General features: G+C 33.0%; 1 protein-coding gene across 1 annotated transcript in view; it reads left to right on the top strand.

Annotated features, from left to right (window-relative positions):
* The first annotated feature begins 17206 nt into the window (after positions 1–17206).
* The window catches only part of LOC111706262 (uncharacterized), a 9785-nt gene continuing 4661 nt past the window's right edge, over positions 17207–22330 (top strand). Inside the window, exons 1-7 of the mRNA XM_023479094.1 lie at positions 17207–17236; positions 18917–18962; positions 19324–19691; positions 19865–21645; positions 21761–21922; positions 22146–22178; positions 22271–22318. Of these exons, the coding sequence (XP_023334862.1) occupies positions 19359–19691; positions 19865–21645; positions 21761–21922; positions 22146–22178; positions 22271–22318 (2357 nt within the window). The 5' untranslated portion in view covers positions 17207–17236; positions 18917–18962; positions 19324–19358. The remainder of the gene's footprint in view (positions 17237–18916; positions 18963–19323; positions 19692–19864; positions 21646–21760; positions 21923–22145; positions 22179–22270; positions 22319–22330) is intronic.

Raw genomic sequence — 22330 nt, 5'->3', positions numbered from 1 at the left:
ATGAGATGACAAACCTGAGTTTGTCAGAAATAAAAAATACTGACAATATATTCCCAATTTTAACTTATAGCTTCAAGGTATAGCTTCAAGAAACCATTTTGTGTTTAAACAAATCGAACATTTTAAAAATGATAAATATCGACATTTTTTCCATGTAAAATATATTTCACTTTTAACAATCCTTCCCTGAGTTGCCACAAAAAATGGCCCACTCGTTTTCGTTTTGACGTTTATTGGATCCAGTGCAGACAAGCCACAGAGTGATGCTGAAACTATACAGAAAACTGAATAGAAATGAAAGTTAAAACTGAACAGAAATGAAAAATAAGACTGAACAGATAGATATTAAAGATAAGAAAGATAAGACCGAACAAAAATTAAAGATATAGACTGAACAGAAACTAAATATATAGATTTAACAGAAATTAAAGATATAGATTGAACAGATATTAAAGATAACACTTTCTTTCCCTTACGAAGAAGCATTACGCGAAAATACGAAAGAAACTCAACTTTTGCTTTCCAGAAGTGGAGTTTTAATCGAGTTTAAAAGTGGAGTTTTCACCGGCAATAGACGTGCCTATAGACATATAAGGGATAAAACTCGACTTTTCACCAAGTTGGGGGTTGTAAAAAATATTGACTGGGTGATATTTGGATGATTTCTGGATGATATATGGATGATATCTGGATGATGTGTGGCTGATATCTGGATGATATGTGGGTGATATCTGGATTAAATATCTGGATGATTTCTGGATGATATTTGGGTAATATCTGGATGATGAGAAGTGGAGTTTTAATCGAGTTTAAAAGTGGAGTTTTCACCGGCAATACTTATAGACATATAAGGGATAAAACTCGACTTTTCACCAAGTTGGGGGTTGTAAAAAATATTGACTGGGTGATATTTGGATGATTTCTGGATGATATATGGATGATATCTGGATGATGTGTGGCTGATATCTGGATGATATGTGGGTGATATCTGGATTAAATTTGGATGATATCTGGATGATATGTGGGTGATATCTGGATGTTATGTGGATGATATGTGGATGATATTTGGATGATATGTGTAATATATGGATGATATCTGGATGATATTTGGGTGATATGTGGGTGATATACAGATGATATCTAGATGATATCACCCACATATCATCCAGATGATATCACCCATGTGTCATCCAGATGATATCACCAATCCAATCCAGTATTCTTCTTCACAAATTCCTCTATCTGTAATAATCTAAATTAACACTTATACATACATACAGCATACATATTTAACAATTACATATTCAATACATGTTATATGGTATTTACTTACCGTTTCACCTGTTAGAAGACTGTCTATGTGGAACTTCTATTTATCAAAAAATCAAGAATTTACTGGCATTGATTCTGATTGGTAAAAACTGGGATTCAAAAAGTCGAGTTTAAGTCGAGTTTATGCATCCGTATTTCGCCAAGTTGATGACTGGGAAAATATTGGATTCAAAAAGTCGAGTTTTAGTTGAGTTTATGCACCCAGATTTCACCCAGTTGATAAGTGGATTTCAACAGTGGAGTTTAAGTCGAGTTAAAGTGGAGTTTTAAAGTGGATATTTGAACTCCCAGTTTTCACCCTGACTTGGTAAAAAATGGGATTCAAAAAGTTGAGTTTAAGTCGAGTTTATGCACCAAGATTTTACCCAGTTGATGACTGGGAAAATATTGGATTTAAAAAGTCGACTTTACGTCAAGTTTATTTACCCAGCGTTCACCCAGTTAGTAAGTGGATTTCAACACTGGAGTTAAAGTCGAGTTAAAGTGGAGTTATAAAGTGAATATTTGAACTCCTAGTTTTGGCTTGGTAAAAACTGGGATTCAAAAATTCGAGTTTAAGTCGAGTTTATGCACCCAGATTTCACCCAGTTGATGACTGGGAAAATATTGGATTCAAAAGTCGAGTTTAAGTCGAGCTTAAGCACCCAGATTTAACCCAGTTGGTAAGTGGATCTCAACAGTGGAGTTCAAGTCGAGTTAAAGTGAAGTTTTTAAGTGGATATTTGAACTCCCAGTTTTCACCCTGACACGGTAAAATCTGGGATTCAAAAAGTCGAGTTTAAGTTGAGTTTATGCACCCAGATTTCACCCAGTTGGTGGCTGGAATTCAAAAGTGGAGATAAAGTCCAGTTTAAGTGAAATTTTTAAGTGGAGTTTAGAACAACTAGTTGACATCTAGTTGTATCATCCACTTCTGTTTCCTGGGTGTAAGGAGGGGGATTTAAACACTTTAAAGAATTGGAAACAGAAAATACACTTTTTTTCTTAAAAATACTGAATTACAGTTTACAATTAAATAAACACTATTTATTTTTTGTTCATTCCTGTGAGATCAGTCATAAAACCTCTGATGTATTTAGATTCTCGTACTTAAAGTAAACTTCTCACAAGGTCCCAAATCTTTTCTAGTCAGCTAACTTTTAGATTGTAGAGATCATGTCTAGGATAGTTAAAATTTTCTCCTGTAGGCTGGTTTATATGGAGGTTTTGCTAATTAGGCGTAATTATTGCAACATTTCGCGAAATTACTTTTGTAAAAATTACGCGAAATTATGTAATTTCGCAAAATCCTGCAAAATTACAAGAAATGAAAATTATTTCGCGTAACTGCACGTAATTTCGCGTAAGTGAATAATCTATTACATTTGCAACCCTAATGAACAGAAATTAAGGATATATACTGAACAGATATTAAAAATATAGACTGAACAGAAATATATAATAATATAAGAAAATACTGAAAGCCTAAAGTATTTATACTTTTACTAAATATTTCTCAATGTGAACTTTGTAAAGGATGAAAGGAGATGCATTCTTTAAAATTGTATATTTTAATCATTTTAATGTAATTCTTTCAAACTTCGCTTGCATTTCATTTTATCAAAAATAAAACCAAAATTTTTTAAACATCACAAATAATTTTATTGGTAAAGACGCTCTTTTTCAATTCACACTTTGTCGACTTTGTCAGATTTGTGATTAAGTAAGTATCGACATTACAAAGACTATCTTTAAATTGTCGCACGCTGCATCTGTTAACTAATTCTGTTAAAATATCTAAATCCAGATAATAATCCTATGTCCCAGGACAGACCACGATACTTTAGATACTTACTAGATAATAAACAACATGCACCCTGGACTAACCATGGTTAAATGTCTTCGCTTACTTCAGTTTTAATTCAAAAATTTAAAAGAAAGAAAAACTTATATTTAAAGGGACTTTCGCGAAAAATTAAAGGGGGTACAGGCTTTCATGATATATGTTATTTATTTTATATACAATGCACTAAAAACGACTGTTTTGACTAGGTGTCTCTGCCACGTGTAATCATTCAAAGCATCGAGAGCAGAGACATATGGCGGCCAACTATTTTGGCGTTTTGAGTGCATTGTATACAAAACGAATAACAAATATTTTGAAATATTAACTATCTACGAATGCGTCGAAAAATAATCGATGACTATAGATTGTAATATCTGAATAATTAGGTTGAAATTGAATTGATTTTTTACGATCCGAGTAATATATTGCAACTTTCTGAATTTGTATGGACTATAGACTCTCTACATTCTTCAGTATAAGTCGTTTTTAACAACTTTCTCTTTATAGAGGCAACAGATAGAAGTAAGATTAATAGCGATCAAAAGCGATTATCTTTTGCCATTAGCATATACCCCCATTCCTTTTTCGCTAACACTCACCTTAAAGGGACTAATGAAGCGTAATTTCAAATGACTCTCTTTAAAGAAATGGCAATACATGCGATTCACGCCGTTACCCTTGAAATCATTATCTGACCAGTTATGTGGAAGTTATTGTCGTTTAAAAATGTTTTGATTCTGATCATTTCTATGAATTTTCATGCAGTAGAAATGCCCAAGTAACTTAAGTCGATGCCTTCAATTAAAAACAATTCGTTTTCTAAGTTATACACATTGATATCTAACTTATATTTGACCACACAAAGTATTTACGGGTACCGGTGTGAAATGGGAATTGGCAAATTAATGAAGCAGGCCGCTTGATATAACGCTTATAGTCAGAGGCGTATTCAGGGGGGGCTATGGGGCTAAGCCCCCCTAGGACCAGTGAAATCTATTGATTTCAGGGGGTTTTCAGGTCCCAACCGGTGCTGAGCCCCCTGGAAACATAAAAAAAATTTAAGCCCCCCCCTGGACAAATTCCTGAATACGCCCCTGCTTACAGTTCCTTTAATTGGTCAAATTCAGTATGAAGACTTTCGGGGACCATAACCGAACTGTTGAATCAGTGTGCGGTAACCTTGTAAACCCTTGAATATATTTAAACTCAATACAATAAATATTATAAACCTCAGATCATACTTAAATAATTCCTCCAATATCCCGGATACAAGATAAATTTGATCTATTATTACATTCCAGGGACCAATTTATTTCTTCACATTTATGTAACAATGGGAGAGTTCGTGAACATAAAAGAACGAGACTGTTTTATTGCTATCAATTGTTTCTGTGAAGAAAATTTGACAACAAATTAAGACCTTTCCTGTTCCCGTACCCGAACACACGTAATTTGATCACCTTTTTTTAATTTTCATGGTTTCTCTAACCATAAGCATCGCTGCATTTGTTGTTTTGAATGACATGCCTTTTTGTAAACAGTGGATAAATAATTATTTATTTTTATTAAACTGTGCTCTTCAAACCGTTATCTTTTAAATAATAAGGAGGTGATGACCCTTTACAATGAGTTCACTCCTTTCTAGGGTCGTCTTTGACCAAGATTTACTCCGTCAGCCAAACCAAACATTACCTCCTATGAACAGTGTAAACAATTTTCACGTGCAGTACCCTCGCTTAAAAAAAGTTAAAAACCCCTTAAAAATAGTGATTTACATATTTTAAATCAATTGGCATTTTGTTTCAGAATACAAAACGTTGTTTTAGTACTGTTCAATAACCGGATTATACCTCAATACCCCTAACTAGTAAGGATATTTCATTATAATAAAACATTAAATTTGTACCCTGCAAACAATTGTTAATTAAATTTATTTTCATACCATTTAAATTGCATAGAGGATAAAAATGATATTCTGTGAATGTATGAATGTTATGAATGTTCGAGACTCTAGTTTACCGGGACTTTTGGTTTGGGAAATATATTCCCACTTGGTTTTGTCCCTGGGAGTTTAACTACAGTAGTTCTCACCGCCCATTTCGAGATCATCCCCATTTCAACTTAACAGGAGGATATTGTCGTTTTTCTAGGAGTGTTTTATTCTAAAACTTTCCTCCATTGTTTCTAAGCGAAAATGCACAAGTCAATTTATACATTGTTTAAAAAGAGTGATCGAAGAGAAACGAGAAAGAAAAATATGATAAGGTGTAAGAGTTTACTATTGTATTGTCCAACCCTTAACATTTTTTCCTGACAACATGTGATATTATCTAAAGGAAGTAAAGATATTTGTAGTTGAAACATACAATCATTTGTCTTTTAATAAAAATTGTATGTGACAGATTTTCCGTTCTTTTCTCTTCCGTTTACAAGGTTCATTGTGTACATTTCCTCGTTTTGACGCTTGTTTCGCGTCAGCGTACAACAGCGATCTCCTTTCTGACGTTATTTTGCGTCAAAGTGAAGCGCAGTTGTGTGTAGACAGGCAGAGCGATAACAGTGAAAATATAAAAACTCGAAATGTATAACTTAAAATATTTTTTTATTTTTCTTCTTAGGTATTTATTTTGTAGCATAATTGTCTAAAAGGTTTTGATTTAACCAACATGATCGAATGTAAACTTCAATTTCATTAGAAGTAAATATTTCCATTTACTGTTTAGCGCTGATTTAAGATTTCATCTTGAATTGGATGATGAGATAGATAGAAAAATAGATATTACCGCCAATGAATTCCTATTGGTTCAGAATAGACACCAAGCAAATGACTGAACCCTGATTAGATCAGGCGCTAATGGAATAATGTGAATAGGAACTCAAATTTCTTAATTTCCAAATTCTTTCTGTCTGTTCACCAACACCTTCTCGCAATTTGTATAATTAAATGATTTTTAGGTCTGAATAACCTTAGAACAGGAAACACTCATTTCCCCTGATATTGCTTATTGAACAGTTACTTTTAAACAATCTTATAGAAATTATTGAAACGCAAGAATGTAATTATTTTTACAAGAACATAGGATGTTGATTAAAAACAATATTTATGTCTATTTCCATGTCTATGTCTATGTCTGTTTCTATTTCTATATCTATGTTTATGTCTATGGCAATGTTTCTATCTATATCTATGTCTATGTCTATGTTTATATCTATATATATGTCTATGTCTATATCTATGTCTATGTCTATGTCTATGTCTATGTCTATGTCTATGTCTATGNAACCATGGTTAAAATTCTTGAAATATAAAATGTATTTAAAAAATTCAGAGCATTCAAATTATGTTTAAATATGTTAAAATATGTTAAAATATGTTAAAATATGTTAAAATATGTTAACATTTAAAAGATAATTTTATCTTTTATACAGAGAGACACATTAATTTTCCGTTTTAAGTTACTGTTGGTTAATGATCTCAATTTTATTAACGGCGTTAACGGAAAGTTTTCAAGAATCATTAAATAATTATTGTTTAATGAAATTTTTTCATTTGTACTAAAACTGACAAGTCACTCAGTCCCTAGCTGTGATTCAAACAATAAAATAATATTGAGTTTACGCATTCTCTTTCAGTATATCTTTAATACATAGCAGGGGCATACATATGTTTAAATCTATAAGGGCGCAAATAAAAAAATTCCCAGATCTACGAAACACTTTTTAGGAAGTATAAGGGTTTTTAACCCTTATACTTCCTAAAAATACGAAATTTTAGCATTAAAAATAATTTTCCTTCATGGGCCAGCCATTTTTGGCCTTTTAAACCCATTTTCGGCTAAATTGTTAAAATATCAATTTTTAATGGATTTTGTCAATTCAGAAATGGCCTGAAATTATGAGGATTTTAAATAATTTAGACATTTTCATATTTTCTAGGAAGTATTCGAAAATATTTTCAAAAATAAAACTTGGGTCATATAAAATAGAAATATTATGAAATATCAGCAACATTGAAATTATCCGAAAAAAGTCTCAAATATAATTTAATTATTAACAGTTTAATTGGAATAACATAACCAAGTGTGATTGTATAGGTACTACGCTCTTGGGTATTCACTATTCAGCGTGTTCAATAATTTTGTCCTTATAGACGCAAGAGATAGAAGTCAACTTAAGAGTCATCGAATCCGACTTTTTTAGGATTCAGCCTGATACACTTTTCATTTTTCGCGAACACTCCCTTTAAAGCAACAAATCCTCGAATGCAAATAAATCGGATGGAATTTGCGTAAAACGTAAATTTGCAATTGCATTGTTTCTGTCACGGCAATTCCGACTTCAAGATGAAAACGTAAATTCAACTTTTGTTTGAGCAATTTATAGTTTAAATGACAAACTCAGGAACTCTAAAAATACGCTTTCTGATAATAAAAAATGCCCCTTTATTGTAGATTCCCCAGCCGGCCATAAATAGAATATGTATGTAAATAGACACTTTATACTTGGGGAAATAAATTTAATTAAAGGGACTGTAAAGGAAAAATGAAAGGGGGTATAGGCTGAAAGCTAATCACTTTAGCTCTTGATCGCGACCCATGAAAGTTTTATCTGATGTTCCTGTCTCGAGAAATTGATATAAAACTGTGTTAAAATTATACGTGACCAGAACTGTCACCAATGGCAGAGCAGTATACTGGTCACGTGTCTCCGCCTGTATCACGTGACCACTTTACTGCACTGGCATTGGTGGAATTTCTGGTCAACCAATACGGACGTATAAATAATATTATTTTTTATAGATTTAATGTCTATAAAAAATAGAAATAACAAATATAAAATTAGAATTGGAGTAAACCTAAGTTACAATTAGCTTTCTCTGGGATATCATCGATTTCAGATTGGTTGCATATTTGCTGAATTTGATCTTTTTTAAACCCACTACTTTTAAACAAAATTGTATATATTAATTTTCGTATAAATTTTACAAAGTTGTAAATCAGTTTCTCGAGATAGGAACATCAGATAAAACTTTCATGGGTCGCGATCGAGAGCTAAAGTGATTAGCTTTCATCCTATACCCCCTTTCATTTTTCCTTTACAGTCCCTTTAAAAGGAATTGAGTTGTTGCCACAAACTCATACTTTATAATTCCTTTATCTTAGCAACCTGACATTTTAAGCTTATATTGTTTGATGTAACAGAATTTATAGTTTGAACTATCAAAGATATAAGGATTAGAAAATCAGATCTTGCGACAAAAGCTCAGTTCCTTTCAGTTTAAGTGCTGATTTTAATTCAAATTTCATAAATGCCATTATTGAAATGGTTTTGTTTTGGAAGGTTATAACTTTCTAGTCTGTCAAGTAATGACCCTAAGCATATAAAAGATGCAAACTTCTGAAATGTTTATAAAATATAAAAGCTGTGAAAATGTTTATTGATGATAAGTCATCGTTGTCATACATTGATGGAATTCTTCACCTTTGAATATCCTGGAATCAAATTTATGAACTAGGCTTTAAGGGTGCTTCGCGCCCTCAACTGATTCAACTATCAAATATGGCTCTTATCTGTGAGCATCTTCTCTTTTTACAATAAAAAAACATAAGAACATAAAAGTGGATTTAATAAGAATTTTTAAGTATTTTCAAAATTTGACGAATTTAAAAATTTGTTTGAAACAAATTTTTGTAATTCTGAGCATTCATAACCTTCCCTGGGATCATGCGTGTTGCCTCAAAATGTTAGGACCCAATCGGTTCAGCCGTTTCAATATTCTTGAGTGACACTAAGCCTATAGCAAGATGCAAACTGCTGAAATATTTTATGAATATAAAAGCCGTGAAAATATTTATTGATGATAAGTCATCTTCTCCAAACATTGACCTTTGATTATCCCGAAAAAAATTTAATGAGCTGGAGACAAGTCGCTAAACTACTCACCGTCAGTTCAGCTACTTCTCTAGAGCTGAAATACTGAATCACCGATTCAAAGTTCAATAAAAAGATTGGTTGAACCCCCTCTACGTAGTTCAACGACTTCTCGCAATTCATTTGGTCCCTGGCAATCCCGTATATGGCACACTTCACATGAAATTTGAATACTAGGAAATTGCATAATTTTCAATTGTTTAAACTTGCCCTCCAAACAACCTATAGTTGGCTACCCGCAACTATAGGGTTACCCACAAAGAATGAGAGTTTAATTGCGATATTATCATGACCTAAAGATGGTGGGGGGGGGGGAGAGGAGCTAGGAAGGAGGATACTAAACACCTCCATTTTCTTGGACGTTATAGGCAGAAATCATATTTCTTGTTAAAAATGTTGAAAATTGAATAAGCTAACACCTAGCAACAGTCAAACCATTAGCTCTTAACTTATTTTTGTTGAGTTTTCTTGCTCTAGCTCTTTTAAATTTCAATTTGAAAAAAATGTTTTTAAAATTGAATTCAACAATTAACTCACTTGAAGATGTGGTTCAAAATTTAATTTGTTTCAACAATTTTGTAGTAATTTCTCAGATAATAAATCGTCCGATGAGAACTGTATAGACGATATTGAAATTTCGATTTGGTTTACATAAACCAAACGTTGATAATCCCTAATGCGTAATACACAATGCACAGACGTAAATCATAACAAAATGTCAGATTATACGCTTTAATAACACAATTCTGCAGTTTACTTCACGCAGAGCAGTTAACCAGAAACTCTTCACCGTAAACTCGGTGATTAATAATTAAATAAATTCCAAATTTTAAACGAAATACTAGAAAATCCGAACGAAATTTTCTAGTTTTTAATTCGGCGATTCAAGATTTGAGCCGGTTCCTGTGACCTTGTTTTCCGTTCCTAGAACACATAAATGGGTTTCGTGTTTAAACATTCAAAGTTTTTAGATATCTAAAAGTACTCCACAAGAATCTGACTTAAATAATTAATTTCAAAACTGTATTCATGAAAAGTTTTCTTTTATAACATTAAAGAAAATATTTATTTTGACCGAAGAACATAACCAAACCGAGTTTTAAAGGATTTGTTAAATCACTTTGTTAAATTGTTTGAAAAATCGGGTTAGATTAATGTTTGATTAATATCTTCGGGAAGATAATAATGTTTGTAAATGTAATGAAAGAACCTTATTATAGAAATAATAATATACACATCTCAGATTCTTGTGGACCACTTTTAAAGTAAAAACAAAATTTTAAAAACAGACCTCAAAACCAAGTTCATCCTTATTAATTTCAGAACTTGTTGAATTATTAAATATGTTTTCTAAAAATATTGCATCAAATTACATTGTTTAATCAAATTACAAATCTTTCAGATGATTCGATTAAGATAAATATGACGTTCAAAGGTAAAAGTTTTTTCATTAACTGCAAATTTTCTCTAAAATTAAGAGACTGCCGGCGTAATTTTCAATGACCATCCATTTACAGAATAAACATACACGATTCCACATCTGTATCCTTTAAATTTCTATCTGAGTAACAATCTCGTCTTGATAAATCCACATGTCCCTTTCATAGAAACTTAGAAATTTTAAAATAGAAAAAAATGAATATATTCAGACAAAGGTTTAAGATGGTGTGCATCGGATGCATAATAACCTTTAAAATAAAGTGTAACTTGAAATTATGTCGACAGTCTCTTTAAGCAGTATATTTGTCAATGTTTACATTTTATAGAGCTTTTTTATTCTTCTTACTCTTCTTCTTTGTTTACAATTTTGTTATTGTTTTGATAAAACTAGTTCTTAGCAGTACTTCACCGTTAACTTTGTGCAACAACTCTTTCCCCCCAACCTTCAGTAAAAATACCGTGGTTTACTGGACATGTTAACTCTGTTATGCTACTTAAATGATCTGTAAGTGTGACCCTCCTGGCAAAGGGGGCAAAGCCCGATTCACAACGGCACCATTGAAACCTTTATTTGTTAATCTTTCCATGTTTATACATATTGAACCCCACTTGAACTCCTCCAACATTGTCTATAATCTTGAATTCCCCTTAAACTAAAATGTACGATGTAAACTGTACGCTGACCTCAAGAAAATGATCTGATTCAAAAGTAGATAGAATGTTTTACGTTAACAGCGTTTTCAAACATTCAAAAGTAAATTGACTGGAAATTACGCTTAAAATTCCTTAAATATATATTAATTACTTTTAGGAGAAGCATTATACTTAATTCAGACTTGTGGACTACTTATTCTTTTAAACCAATTTCAGGTATATTGGGGTTTAAAACAACTTCGTGGGTGAGGGGTTGGATTTAATGATAAAAGAGAAGAAAATATGGGAAAAGAAGTATAGGACGAAATTCGTGAGGGTCGGTTTACAAAATATAAGAAGGATAGGTTGGGGTTAATGCAGGGAATCTATGTAAGAAAGTCCCGGGAAAAAAAGCTTCTGGAAAAAAACCTGGAAATAAAAACTTTGGAAAAAAAGTCCGAATTTTATCAAGTCCTTGGAAAAAATGTCACTGGAAATAAAGTCCTGTGTTTTGGATTCCTGGGACTTTTTTTCCTAAAATAGTATGGGGGCTGCCAATAAAGTGTCAGGAAATAAGATCCCAGGAAAAAAGTCCTGAAGAAAATAAATCCGAGGAAAAGAAAAACCTAGAATTGTGAATCATGCATTTTCACTTGTTAGAAGACTTTTTTCCGAGGACTTTTTTTGTATAAAATCATACTGGAGCCAGAAAAAAATTCCTAGAAATAAAGTGTCGAATTGGTAGGACTTTATTTCCGGAGACTCTTTAATAAAAGGACTTTTTTCCACAGGACTTTTTTAGTGTGAAATTTTAGGACTTTTTTTTCGGTAACTTTTTTTCCAAGGACTTTTTTTGCGGTTACCTAATTGAGGATATGAATTTAAGTTTTAACCCTATCCCGATTGGGCTATTTTTGTCCCCCACCCCCCTATGATTTTGCTCCTAGAGTTGAGATATATATGAGAGAGTGATACATGTCCTTAGTCCAACTTAAGGCCTGCTCATTAAAACAAAAAATATACCTCTATCTCTAAAAGTTAGGGTGCAAGTGAGAATTTTAAAAAAGTTCAAAAAGTACGTCGAAAAAATGTTAAAAAATAAATATTTTTACTTTTGACAAATAGTAGAATAAAGTAGGATTAGAAGAATTGAATAGTAGGATAAAGTAGGATGAGAAGGATCAGATAGTAGGATAAAGTAGGAATAGTAGGATTGGATAGTAGGATAAGCTATGATTAGACGAATTGAATAGTAGGATAAAGTAAGATAAGAAGGATCGGATAGTAGGATTAAGTAGGATTAGAAGGATCTGATAGAGTGGGATAGATAAGGTCGTATTGGCTGGAAAGGCTGGATCATACTGAGTTTAACTAATAATGATGAGAATTAGTTTTAAGTTGCCTTCACGCTCATTATTCTTTTAAATTCAAAATTTGACCCAGGGTCAAAGTATCATACTGTGCATTGTCCCCCCCCCCCAGATCATTTTGCCAGCCCCTACCCGCTTGAATATTAGTTGTTCTACTCCCCCCTCACTCCTCAGTTCTTTTGTTTACCGCCCTTCCCCTTTTCCATTTGTTCTTTCATACCCTACCCCCCTCGTGTCATTAATGAACCAAAGTAAATATTGATGAATAAGATTACAAGCCTATCTTTAATTGCACAAACACGTTTTTCAGGGAGACATGATACCAACAAAATATACATCTAACTTGATTTTTAAACAGGTTGTTCCAATAATATGGACAAGAGGATAATTTAAAGGTTCACCGATTAGGGTCAAACAATCCAGGGTCAAACGACATAGGGTCAAACGACATAGGGTAAAACAACCTAGCAAACGGTCAAAAACGCGACATGGGGTAAAACGACAAATAGTCAAAATGGAAAAAAATATTTTATGTATTGTTTCAGGGAATTAGGTTAGGTTCAGACAATGTCTGGGCCATGCGCTACGGCTAGGACAGGATAGGGGGCCAAGATCTGCGGCTAGTATTGCATTTGAATATAAAACATAACATACAAATATGTATTATTTCAGGGTTAGGTTAGATTAAGACATTTTCTGGGCCGAGCACTGCGGCTAGGACAGGCTAGGGGACCGAGCGCTGCGGCTACTACTTCTAATGAACATAAAAATAAACCAAAAATAGTCTAAATAAATTTTTTCTCGTTTGTCGCACCTTTTGACCCTATTTCGTTTTACCCTTTGTCGTTTGACCCTAGGTCTTTTTACCCTTTGTCGGTGAATCTTACGCGAAGACACAATCCTTCATTGACGATAATAATGCTGTCACTCACTACCATGTCTAATGCGATAAAAATTACACTTTTTTATTCAGACTTTACGGGGGAGCAACATCAGAGAGAGCTACAACAGCAGTGCTGAAAATGTTGACGATGCTGTTGGAAGAGCGACTTTTGTTATCAACAACAACAACCGCCGAAGAAATAGCAGCAACAACAATGCAACTTTAAGGAACAAAAACATCTAATATTTCATAATTTTAAAATTGTATTTGACAGGATCTAAAATCTTTTTAAATTAACGTTAATTTTTATATTTAAGCTCTTTTGGAATCCCTACGGCAATCTACTCTCGATTTTAGCCAGAAAAATAAGAATATCTTCGTCATAAAAAAATCTATAGATAGAAGGCGTTAATAATCAAGTCTTCGATCATTTTGAGACTACAGTCTACAGTTACTGAAATTTTATATAAAAAACTTCAGAAATATTTGAAAAACTGACAAAACTAAGAAACGTTTGTTATATTTTGAAGAAATACAAAAACAAACAATTCCTTATACCCCTGACCTAACCATCCACAAGATTAGAATGAGAAATACCCCCGTAAATTCTAGGTCCTTTGTGAAACTTGCATTAATGGGACTGTTCGTGTAAATTCAATTGACCCATGCAAAGAGGGCAATGCCCGATTTTCAATTGTACCCTTGAAAAAATTAGTCATTCCAAGTTTTTGTTTATATAAACTGTTTATTTTCATTTGTGGGTTCTTTTCAAAAGTAACTTGAGTATTATTTGCTTAAAGGAAGCATTGGAGAAATTCACATAATTAAGCACTTTTCGAGTTAGAAAAACGTCTTTTTGATCTGATAAAGGTTGCAAGGATAGAGTTGTAAATCGGACATTACTATCTTTTGCGTGGAGGGTAACTTTAAATTAGGCTCACAGTCCTTTTAAGATTTCAAGAACTTCATGCTGCTATTTTACGGGAAAAATACCATAAAACCAGGCACATTAAAATATCTCTAGACCGCGCCGTGTCTAGACACAGTTGAACATCTAATTCAAAGAAAGTACATATATATCTGCTATATTTTAAATTAGATTTCTCCATTTTTGTAAATTGTAAAATACATTTTTTCAATTTAACTATATCCTATGAGCAATCCCAGAAAGGATAAAACCGCCTCAGTTAAGTTTAAATACCGTGCAGTGTATAGATGTGAAGTTTTACACTGTACAGTTAGAATAGGGATGCGAACTACACTGTACGTTGTATAGGTTAAGATGTACAGTGTAGAGGTTAAGCTGTACACTGCACAATGTACAGCTAACATGTAAAGATGGATGTTAACTACACTGTAAAGTGTATTGGTTAAGCTGTACAGTGTAGAGGTTAAGCTGTACACTGCACAATGTACAGCTAACATGTAAAGATGGATGATAACTACACTGTAAAGTGTATTGGTTAAGCGGAATACTGCACAATATGCAGCTAACATATAAAGATGGATGCAAACTATACTGTACAGTGTATAGGTTAAGTTATACAGTGTAGATAATAAGCTGTACACTGCACAATGTACAGTTAAGATATAAAGATGGATGCGAACTATACTGTACAGCGTTTAGGTTAAGCTATACAGTGTATATGTTAAGCTTTACACTGCACTTTAAAGTATAGGTTAAGATGTACAGTGTAGAGGTTAAGCTGTACACTGCACAATGTACAGCTAACATGTAAAGATGGATGTTAACTACACTGTACAGTGTAGATGTTAAGCGGTATACTGCACAATGTATAGTTAAAATATAATGATGGATGTTAATTACACTGTCAGTGTAAAGGATGTGCTTTACAGTGTAGAGGTTAAGCTGTACACTGCACAATGTTCGTTAAAATATGAAAATGGATCTTAACTACACTGTACGGTTATAGGTTAAGCTGTACAGTGTAGATTTTAAACTCTACGTACTGCACAATGTCCAGTTGAAATATAAAGTTTGATGCGACCTACAGTGTACGGTGTATAGGTTAAGCTGTACAGCGTAGATGTTAAGCTGTACACTGCACAATGTACAGTTAACTTATAGTGGTATGCGATTATATCAATATAATGAAGACTGTTAACAAGCTTTTTTAGAATTACAATTTTACAAGTAATTAAAGAGAAGCTTTTTAAATAGACAGTTTCTCGTTGTTCCCAAGGTTTTGTGTATCCATGATGTTTAAAAGCTTGATAAAAATCAAAATTGAAATCGAAAGTCGTCTTCATTATTTTGATATAATCATCTAGCACCGTATAAAGATGGATGTGAACTAAATCTTCTAGAAGTCCAACCTTGATGTTTCTTGTCGTGAAGGAATGATGCAGCAGATATTACAAGCTTTAGGAAATATATTTATTATTATTGTTTCGCTACGATAGTAAGGTTCCAAACGTTTATTTCTCTGAGCCTTCAATCTAAACAAGTTTAATAAACCCACAGAAAAAGCTTTGAGTGAAAATCATACAAATTTGAAGATACTTAAAACTATTTGGTGGGCAGGGGGACAAGGTTAGAGGTTTTATGAAATGGAATTTTAAAGGAGATTTATGAATTGAACTAGAAAGATTTTTGAGTTGGAAAATTAGAAGTATGTAAATAATTTTACATTGGGGTTACACAGAGCTGAAACTGATTAGTTAGACAGGAGCAAGGTCAGGAATATATATATTTATTAAGTAGTAATCTCTGTTTGTTTGTTTGTATGTATGTACCTCAGAATGATAAACCCCTGGCCAGATTGGCCTAAAATTTGATTGGGAAACTCGGTATAGAACCATGGGAAAGGTCATTTAGTGTGGTTTAAGAAAAACGTTCAGAAGTTTGACTTTATAATGGAAAACTTACTTTCCGGCAAAGCTGGGATTCCAAGCTAGTTTAAATATAAAGTAGTAATCTATATTTCTCTGATAGATCATTAAAATCATGAACCCCAATTTTGGTCGGGGAACTCGATAGAACCACGGAAATGTTCTTAGCTTGGTTAAACGGTTCTAAGTTGAGTGGTTTAACTTTTATACAGAAAACCCTAGGCAAAGCCGGGTTCCAAAGCTAGTTATAAAATATATAAAGAAGTAATTTCTGCTTGTTTTGTTTGTTAGGGTGTTTGTTAGTTTTGAGTATAGAATAATTTGTTAGAAATCCCGTTAAAGTTAAAATTTGAATTTAAATATGGCACCAGTTTTTGCTGAGATATCGTGACAATATTTGCGTAAAATATCAAACTTTTTATCAAGGATTTTATGAACAATTCTCGGCTTCTGGACTCAAGAAGATTTCCGTTAAATATATTAAATACTAGTTGTAATAAAGAGTTATCCCACTTTTATAATACTAGGCTTTTAGGGCGCTTTGCGCCCATCTTCTTTTTAAATTGTGAACATGTTCTTTTTGTTTACATTTTAAAACAAAGAAAATTTTTTTTTTGCGGATTTTAAGGAAAATTCGCGGATTTTCAAGAATTTAAATTTTCTTACAAAATTAAAAACCTTTAAAACACATTTTTTTATCATTCATAAACCTTCCCTGTGGTCACGTGATGTCCCACAAAAAATTTGGGCCCGATTGGTTCAGCCGTTTTGACCTTTATTGGACACAAACAGACAGACAAACAAACAGACAGACAAGCCAAATTTATATATAGATGTAAGATTTTACCTATTTTGTTAATGTAAGAACAATTTTTAAAGTAACCTGAAGATTGGATGAAAATAAAATATGTTTAAAGTAGAAGAAATGAAGAAGAAGAAAATGAGAAAAATCTTCAAAACTACTTTCAGGTAGAATTATAAATGATTGCTTCTCATAGTTTAGCTTTATCTTTAGTCTTTTATCTATTCCACTTTTATCCTGTTTCCACAATAGTTTATTAATTGATAGATTGTTCATATCTCTCTCCGTGGTCACTTCTCTCTCTATGGTCACTTCTCTCTCCTTGGTCACTTCCCTCTCCCTGGTCACATATCTCTCCTTGATTACTTCTCTTTCCGTGATCACTTCTCTCTCTGTGGTCACTTCTCTCTCCGTGGCCACTTCTCACTCCCTGTTCTCTTTTCTCACCGTGGTCCCTTCTCTCTCGCTGGTCAGTTTTCTCTCTCTGGACACTTCACTCTCCGCAGTCACTTCACTCTCCCTGGTCACTTTTCTCTCCGTGGTCGTATCTCTCCCTTGGTCACTGCTCTCTTTTTGGTCACTTCTCTCTCCTTGGCCACTTTTCTCTCCTTGGTCACTTTTCTCTCCTTGGTCACTTCTCTCTCATTGGTCACTTCTCTCTCCTTAGTCACTTTGTTTTTAACTCCTGCATTAGTTTCTAGATTAAATTTTCATGGAACTGTAATTTTTTTCGACACGTAGATTACAATTTGAATGTTGATCGCCTTGAACAATTTGTAAGTTGTTCCCATATTACTTCTATTAATGCATTGTGCATGGTGCACTGTAAATTTTGCAAAGCAAGTAAAAAATATCAAATCGTAGAGAGGGGCGGGGGGAGGGACTACCGCTGTTTTTGTGGGTTCACTATGCCCTAAGAAATTGAGATTACTTTATTACTTATTCACAAGGATAAGACAATATCAAACCTTGATCCTTAATCAAGGAAATTGTAGATTTAGTCAAATTTACATGAATTTAAACAGAACAAAAAAAGTAAAAAAATATAATTAAAAAACAGGGGAGGAATATCAAAGGAAGTGAGATAAAATGGAGAGCTGGGTGGGGCTGATACGCGAAGCAGAAGGGGGGGGGTTAAAAATGGGAAAGAGTATAAAGTAAGACCATGACACGCGGACATATAAGACCAGAAACAACATCGCTAATTTTTGCAATAAACTGCAGTTTTAAGAAACAAATTTGTCCAGTCATTTCATCCAACTGATCTTTGTGTTGAAATCATTGATCCGTATCATTCTTATATAATTTTCATTTACAAGAAGGATAAATTTACTGTTACAAGACATGCTTCAAGGACTGTTTTTAAAGGTTATCTTTAAGTTTAGGGATAACAATTATATAATAAAAGGTATTGTTGTAGACGTAATATTCACAACGGTACCCAATATAACTTTTTTCTAATAACTTGGAGGGATCGTTGTTTATCTTGCAAAAAGTATTTAATGGTTTCTGCAGTATATATCAACATAACACAAGTCACTTTTATAGAGAAACACTTGACAACAATTGNGGGTAGTTAAAGTTTGAGTTGTTTTTAAAGGAAATACTGTTTAATCATACAATTCTGCAGTTAAAATTATTTTATATAACTTTGAATCAATCTTTTATGAAAGTTTTTTAAAATTTGTTTTGAAAATTTTTCATAATTTTTAACTAAAGAAAAAAAAAGATTTTAGTAATTATTGAAGAGTATTGCTGTGAATCAGAGAGTCACTTAATATTACGTAAACAGTCCCTTTAAGATCGATAAAATATCTGAACCTTTAATTCCACTTCTTTTTTTACAGGAGCCAACAAGGAACTTGAATTGGAGAAGAAAAAGAAAATTATCAAGTAAGCTGCATTCTAGAAAAAAGAATTGAGTCTTTTCCACAACCTCTGATTTTTATTTTCATTTTTGAAACCCAATGTTGCAGGACTTTGCGAAGATATAGGGATTAGAATATTTGAGTTTGTGGCAAAAACTCAATTTCTTATCCAAACACGGATTATCCGAACGGGCCCAAACGCCAGGGTATGTTTAAGGCCATTCGAAATTAAAATTTAAAAGTCATATTTAAAGAACAAAATGTGAAATACACAAACCGATTTTTGTTATTCGTTGATTAACGAGGGGAAAGAAATAAACAAAAAAGGGCTGCAAAGCATTTTTTTTAGCCTTGTATTTATATATTTTTATAATTCTTTTATTTAGAATCATTAGCACAGACCAGAACACGAGGTAGATTCATGAAAGTAAAAAGATTGGTTTCAAACCAAGAAAATATAAAAAATGGAACAGAAATTAAAGAGACAGAAAATGGAGGGATTGAAAATGATAAAATAGAGTTTGTGAATAATCAAAATACAGGTGATATAGTAATAAACAATACTAAAATGGAGTTTGAGAATGAGCTGAATAATCAAAATGGAGGTGATAGAGTGATAAATAATACTAAAATGGAGTTTAAGAATGGACTGAATAATCAAAATGGAAGTGAAAAGGAAATGCAAGAGCGAAAGGGGAAAAAGGGAAACCTAGATGAAGATCTCTCCAATGGATTAGATAACTTGGATTATGAGGTAGTTGTTGATAATTTAAATTTAAAATATAAAATATAGAAATTTTAACAACTTTAGTTAGAAGACATCATAGTTTGAAATATCAAACGTCTACGACATCAGCTTGCAAAGATGCAAGGATTAGAGTAGGAGGAAAGTAATCAGTAAGTTCTGTGTACTTTTTAATATTTCAGAATGTTTACGATATCTTGAACGATTATATCGAAGACCTTCAAAATTTGGATACACCTCCTGGTATAGTGGATACATCACCTAGTATATTGGATATAACACCTGATATAGTGGAAACAAACCCTGGTTTAGTGGATACAAATCTAGGTTTAGTGGTTACAAACCCTGGTTTAGTGGAAACAAACCCTGATTTAGTGGAAACAAACCCTGGTCTAGTGGATACAAACCCTGATTTAGAGGATACAAACCCTGGTTTAGTGGATACAAACCCTGATATATTGGATAAAAACCGTGGTCTAGTGGATACAAACCATGGTTTAGTGGATACAAACCCTGGTTTAGTGGGTACAAATCCTGGTTTAGTGGATACATCCCCTGGTATAGTGGATACAACCCCGGGTTTATGGGATACACCCCCTGGTTTAGTGGATACAAATCCTGGTTTAGTTGATACAAACCCTGGAATAGTGGATACAACCAAAACCTTAGTGGATACAATGGATATCAACCCTATAGTTAGAAATACCAAAACTTGTGACAAATCTTTAAATGAATGTTCTGCACAAACGATTATATCTCTGGAGGTTAAAGACATTACACTGAGAGAGCAGGACAAAGATACTGATCAAAATGCTATTAAGTATAAGGGTTCAAGGGAGGAGAAAAGAATAAAGGATAACTGTTCCACCGTGAATAATCCAGGCGGCTGCAAGAAAACGGAAATAAATAAAAATAAAATAGATAAATATGCCATTTTTGATTCCTTCACTGCTCCACTTCAGGTTTTCCAGTTTACTCAGATCTCAAATCGAGAAACTGCATCTTCAGCTGTTACACAATCTGATCAGTCTGTGACAACATCAAATAAATCTACAATGTTTTTGAACACCTCTTTGTCATTAAGTATTATATCGTTAAATGATACTTCCGAAAATGAGAACCAATCAAAAGCATTCAAAGAGATAGCCAATGAAACTACTGAATCGCCAATTGAAAGAGTTCTGAACGACAAAACTAAAACTGCAGCAGATGAAGTAATTAGTTTGATAAATACAGAATCTTCTGCAGAATGTTCACAAACAGAACACTCAGCTGATTCAAACACGCAGACATCATTATCAGAAAAAAATGAATTTACATCAACCAAAAATGAAAAATTATCCAAATCCAAAAGTGAAGTGCCAAAATCTGAATGCTTACCCAGATTAGAAAAGGCTTTAACAGAAGATGTATCAATAGAAGAAGAATCAGCAGAAGAAGAAAAAGCAGAAGAAAAATCAGCAAAAGAAAAAGCAACAGAAGACTCATCTCAGGAAGGATCATCAAAAGCAGAATCAAAAAAAGGATCATCAGAAGAAGAATCATCAGAAGAAGGATCTACAGAAGAAGGATCTTCAGAAGATGAATCAGCAGATGAAGGATCTGCAGAAGATGAATCAGCAGAAGAAGGATCTGCAGAAGAAGGATCATCAGAAGAAGAATCATCAAAAGCAGAATCAAAAGAAGGATCATCAGAAGAAGGATCTACAGAAGAAGGATCTGCAGAAGATGAATCATCAGAAGAAGGATCTACAGAAGATGGATCATCAGCAGAAAAAGAAAGGACTACAGCAGATTCGGACAAAACAACTGCAGGAGAGAAAGAAACAACTGTTAAAAATGCTGACTTAACAGACGAAGAGTTGACAGATCGACTGTTACAGGAGCTGGGAATTGAAAACAGCAATGTAACAGCTGCTGAACGGAATATTCTACTACAGCTGCTACAAATGGAAGAGCTTAGGAATTCAAAAATAAAAAATAAATTAAAGAAATGGATTCAATGAATATATTATGTCTATTTGAGAGAAAAAAAACACTTTACAAACATATTTTATTATTTTTCTTTTTGCAATCAGGGAAGAAGAAAGAGACATCAATCGGAGTATATCAAATCAGTTTGAGATTTTAAGTCAGCTGTCAGCTGTTCTGGAAAGTTCTCCTGATCTGTCTCAAGAGGAGTTGGAAGAGCTGTTGTCAAACACTCCGGGAATTAATGTTCTTGGTAACTCAATGGACAGGTAATACAGGGTGTCCCAATAAACATGGGATTTGAGTGACGAAGACAAAATTGTCTTTATTATAGAATTGATGTATTACCTAATTTCAACAAAGTTACGTCTGCTAGAGTATGTTTTATGTAAGGGTAAAGGACTGCTTTATTTTACTTTAAAAAGCTTGTTTACTGTTGGAAACCCTTCAAAATAAAAAATGAGATTTCAATTTGCTTATTTTATTTTTTAGTGCTAAAAACATGACGAATCAGAATACTATCAGGTAAAAGAAGGATTCTAAATTGTAAAATATTCTTATAATTTTATCAAAAATTATACTAATACCTATATATAGCTGAGATGATATTTTTGCAGTGGTGGATTGTTTAAAGGACTTGAAGCTGGGATAATGGAGATTATTAGGTAAACAACTAG

The sequence above is a fragment of the Eurytemora carolleeae genome, unplaced genomic scaffold (genome assembly GCF_000591075.1).
Source record: "Eurytemora carolleeae unplaced genomic scaffold, Eaff_2.0 scaffold679, whole genome shotgun sequence".
Classification (NCBI taxonomy): Eukaryota; Metazoa; Arthropoda; class Copepoda; order Calanoida; family Temoridae; genus Eurytemora; species Eurytemora carolleeae.
The sequence above is the reverse complement of the archived record's forward strand: the minus strand, read 5'-3'. Positions and strand labels throughout refer to the sequence as shown.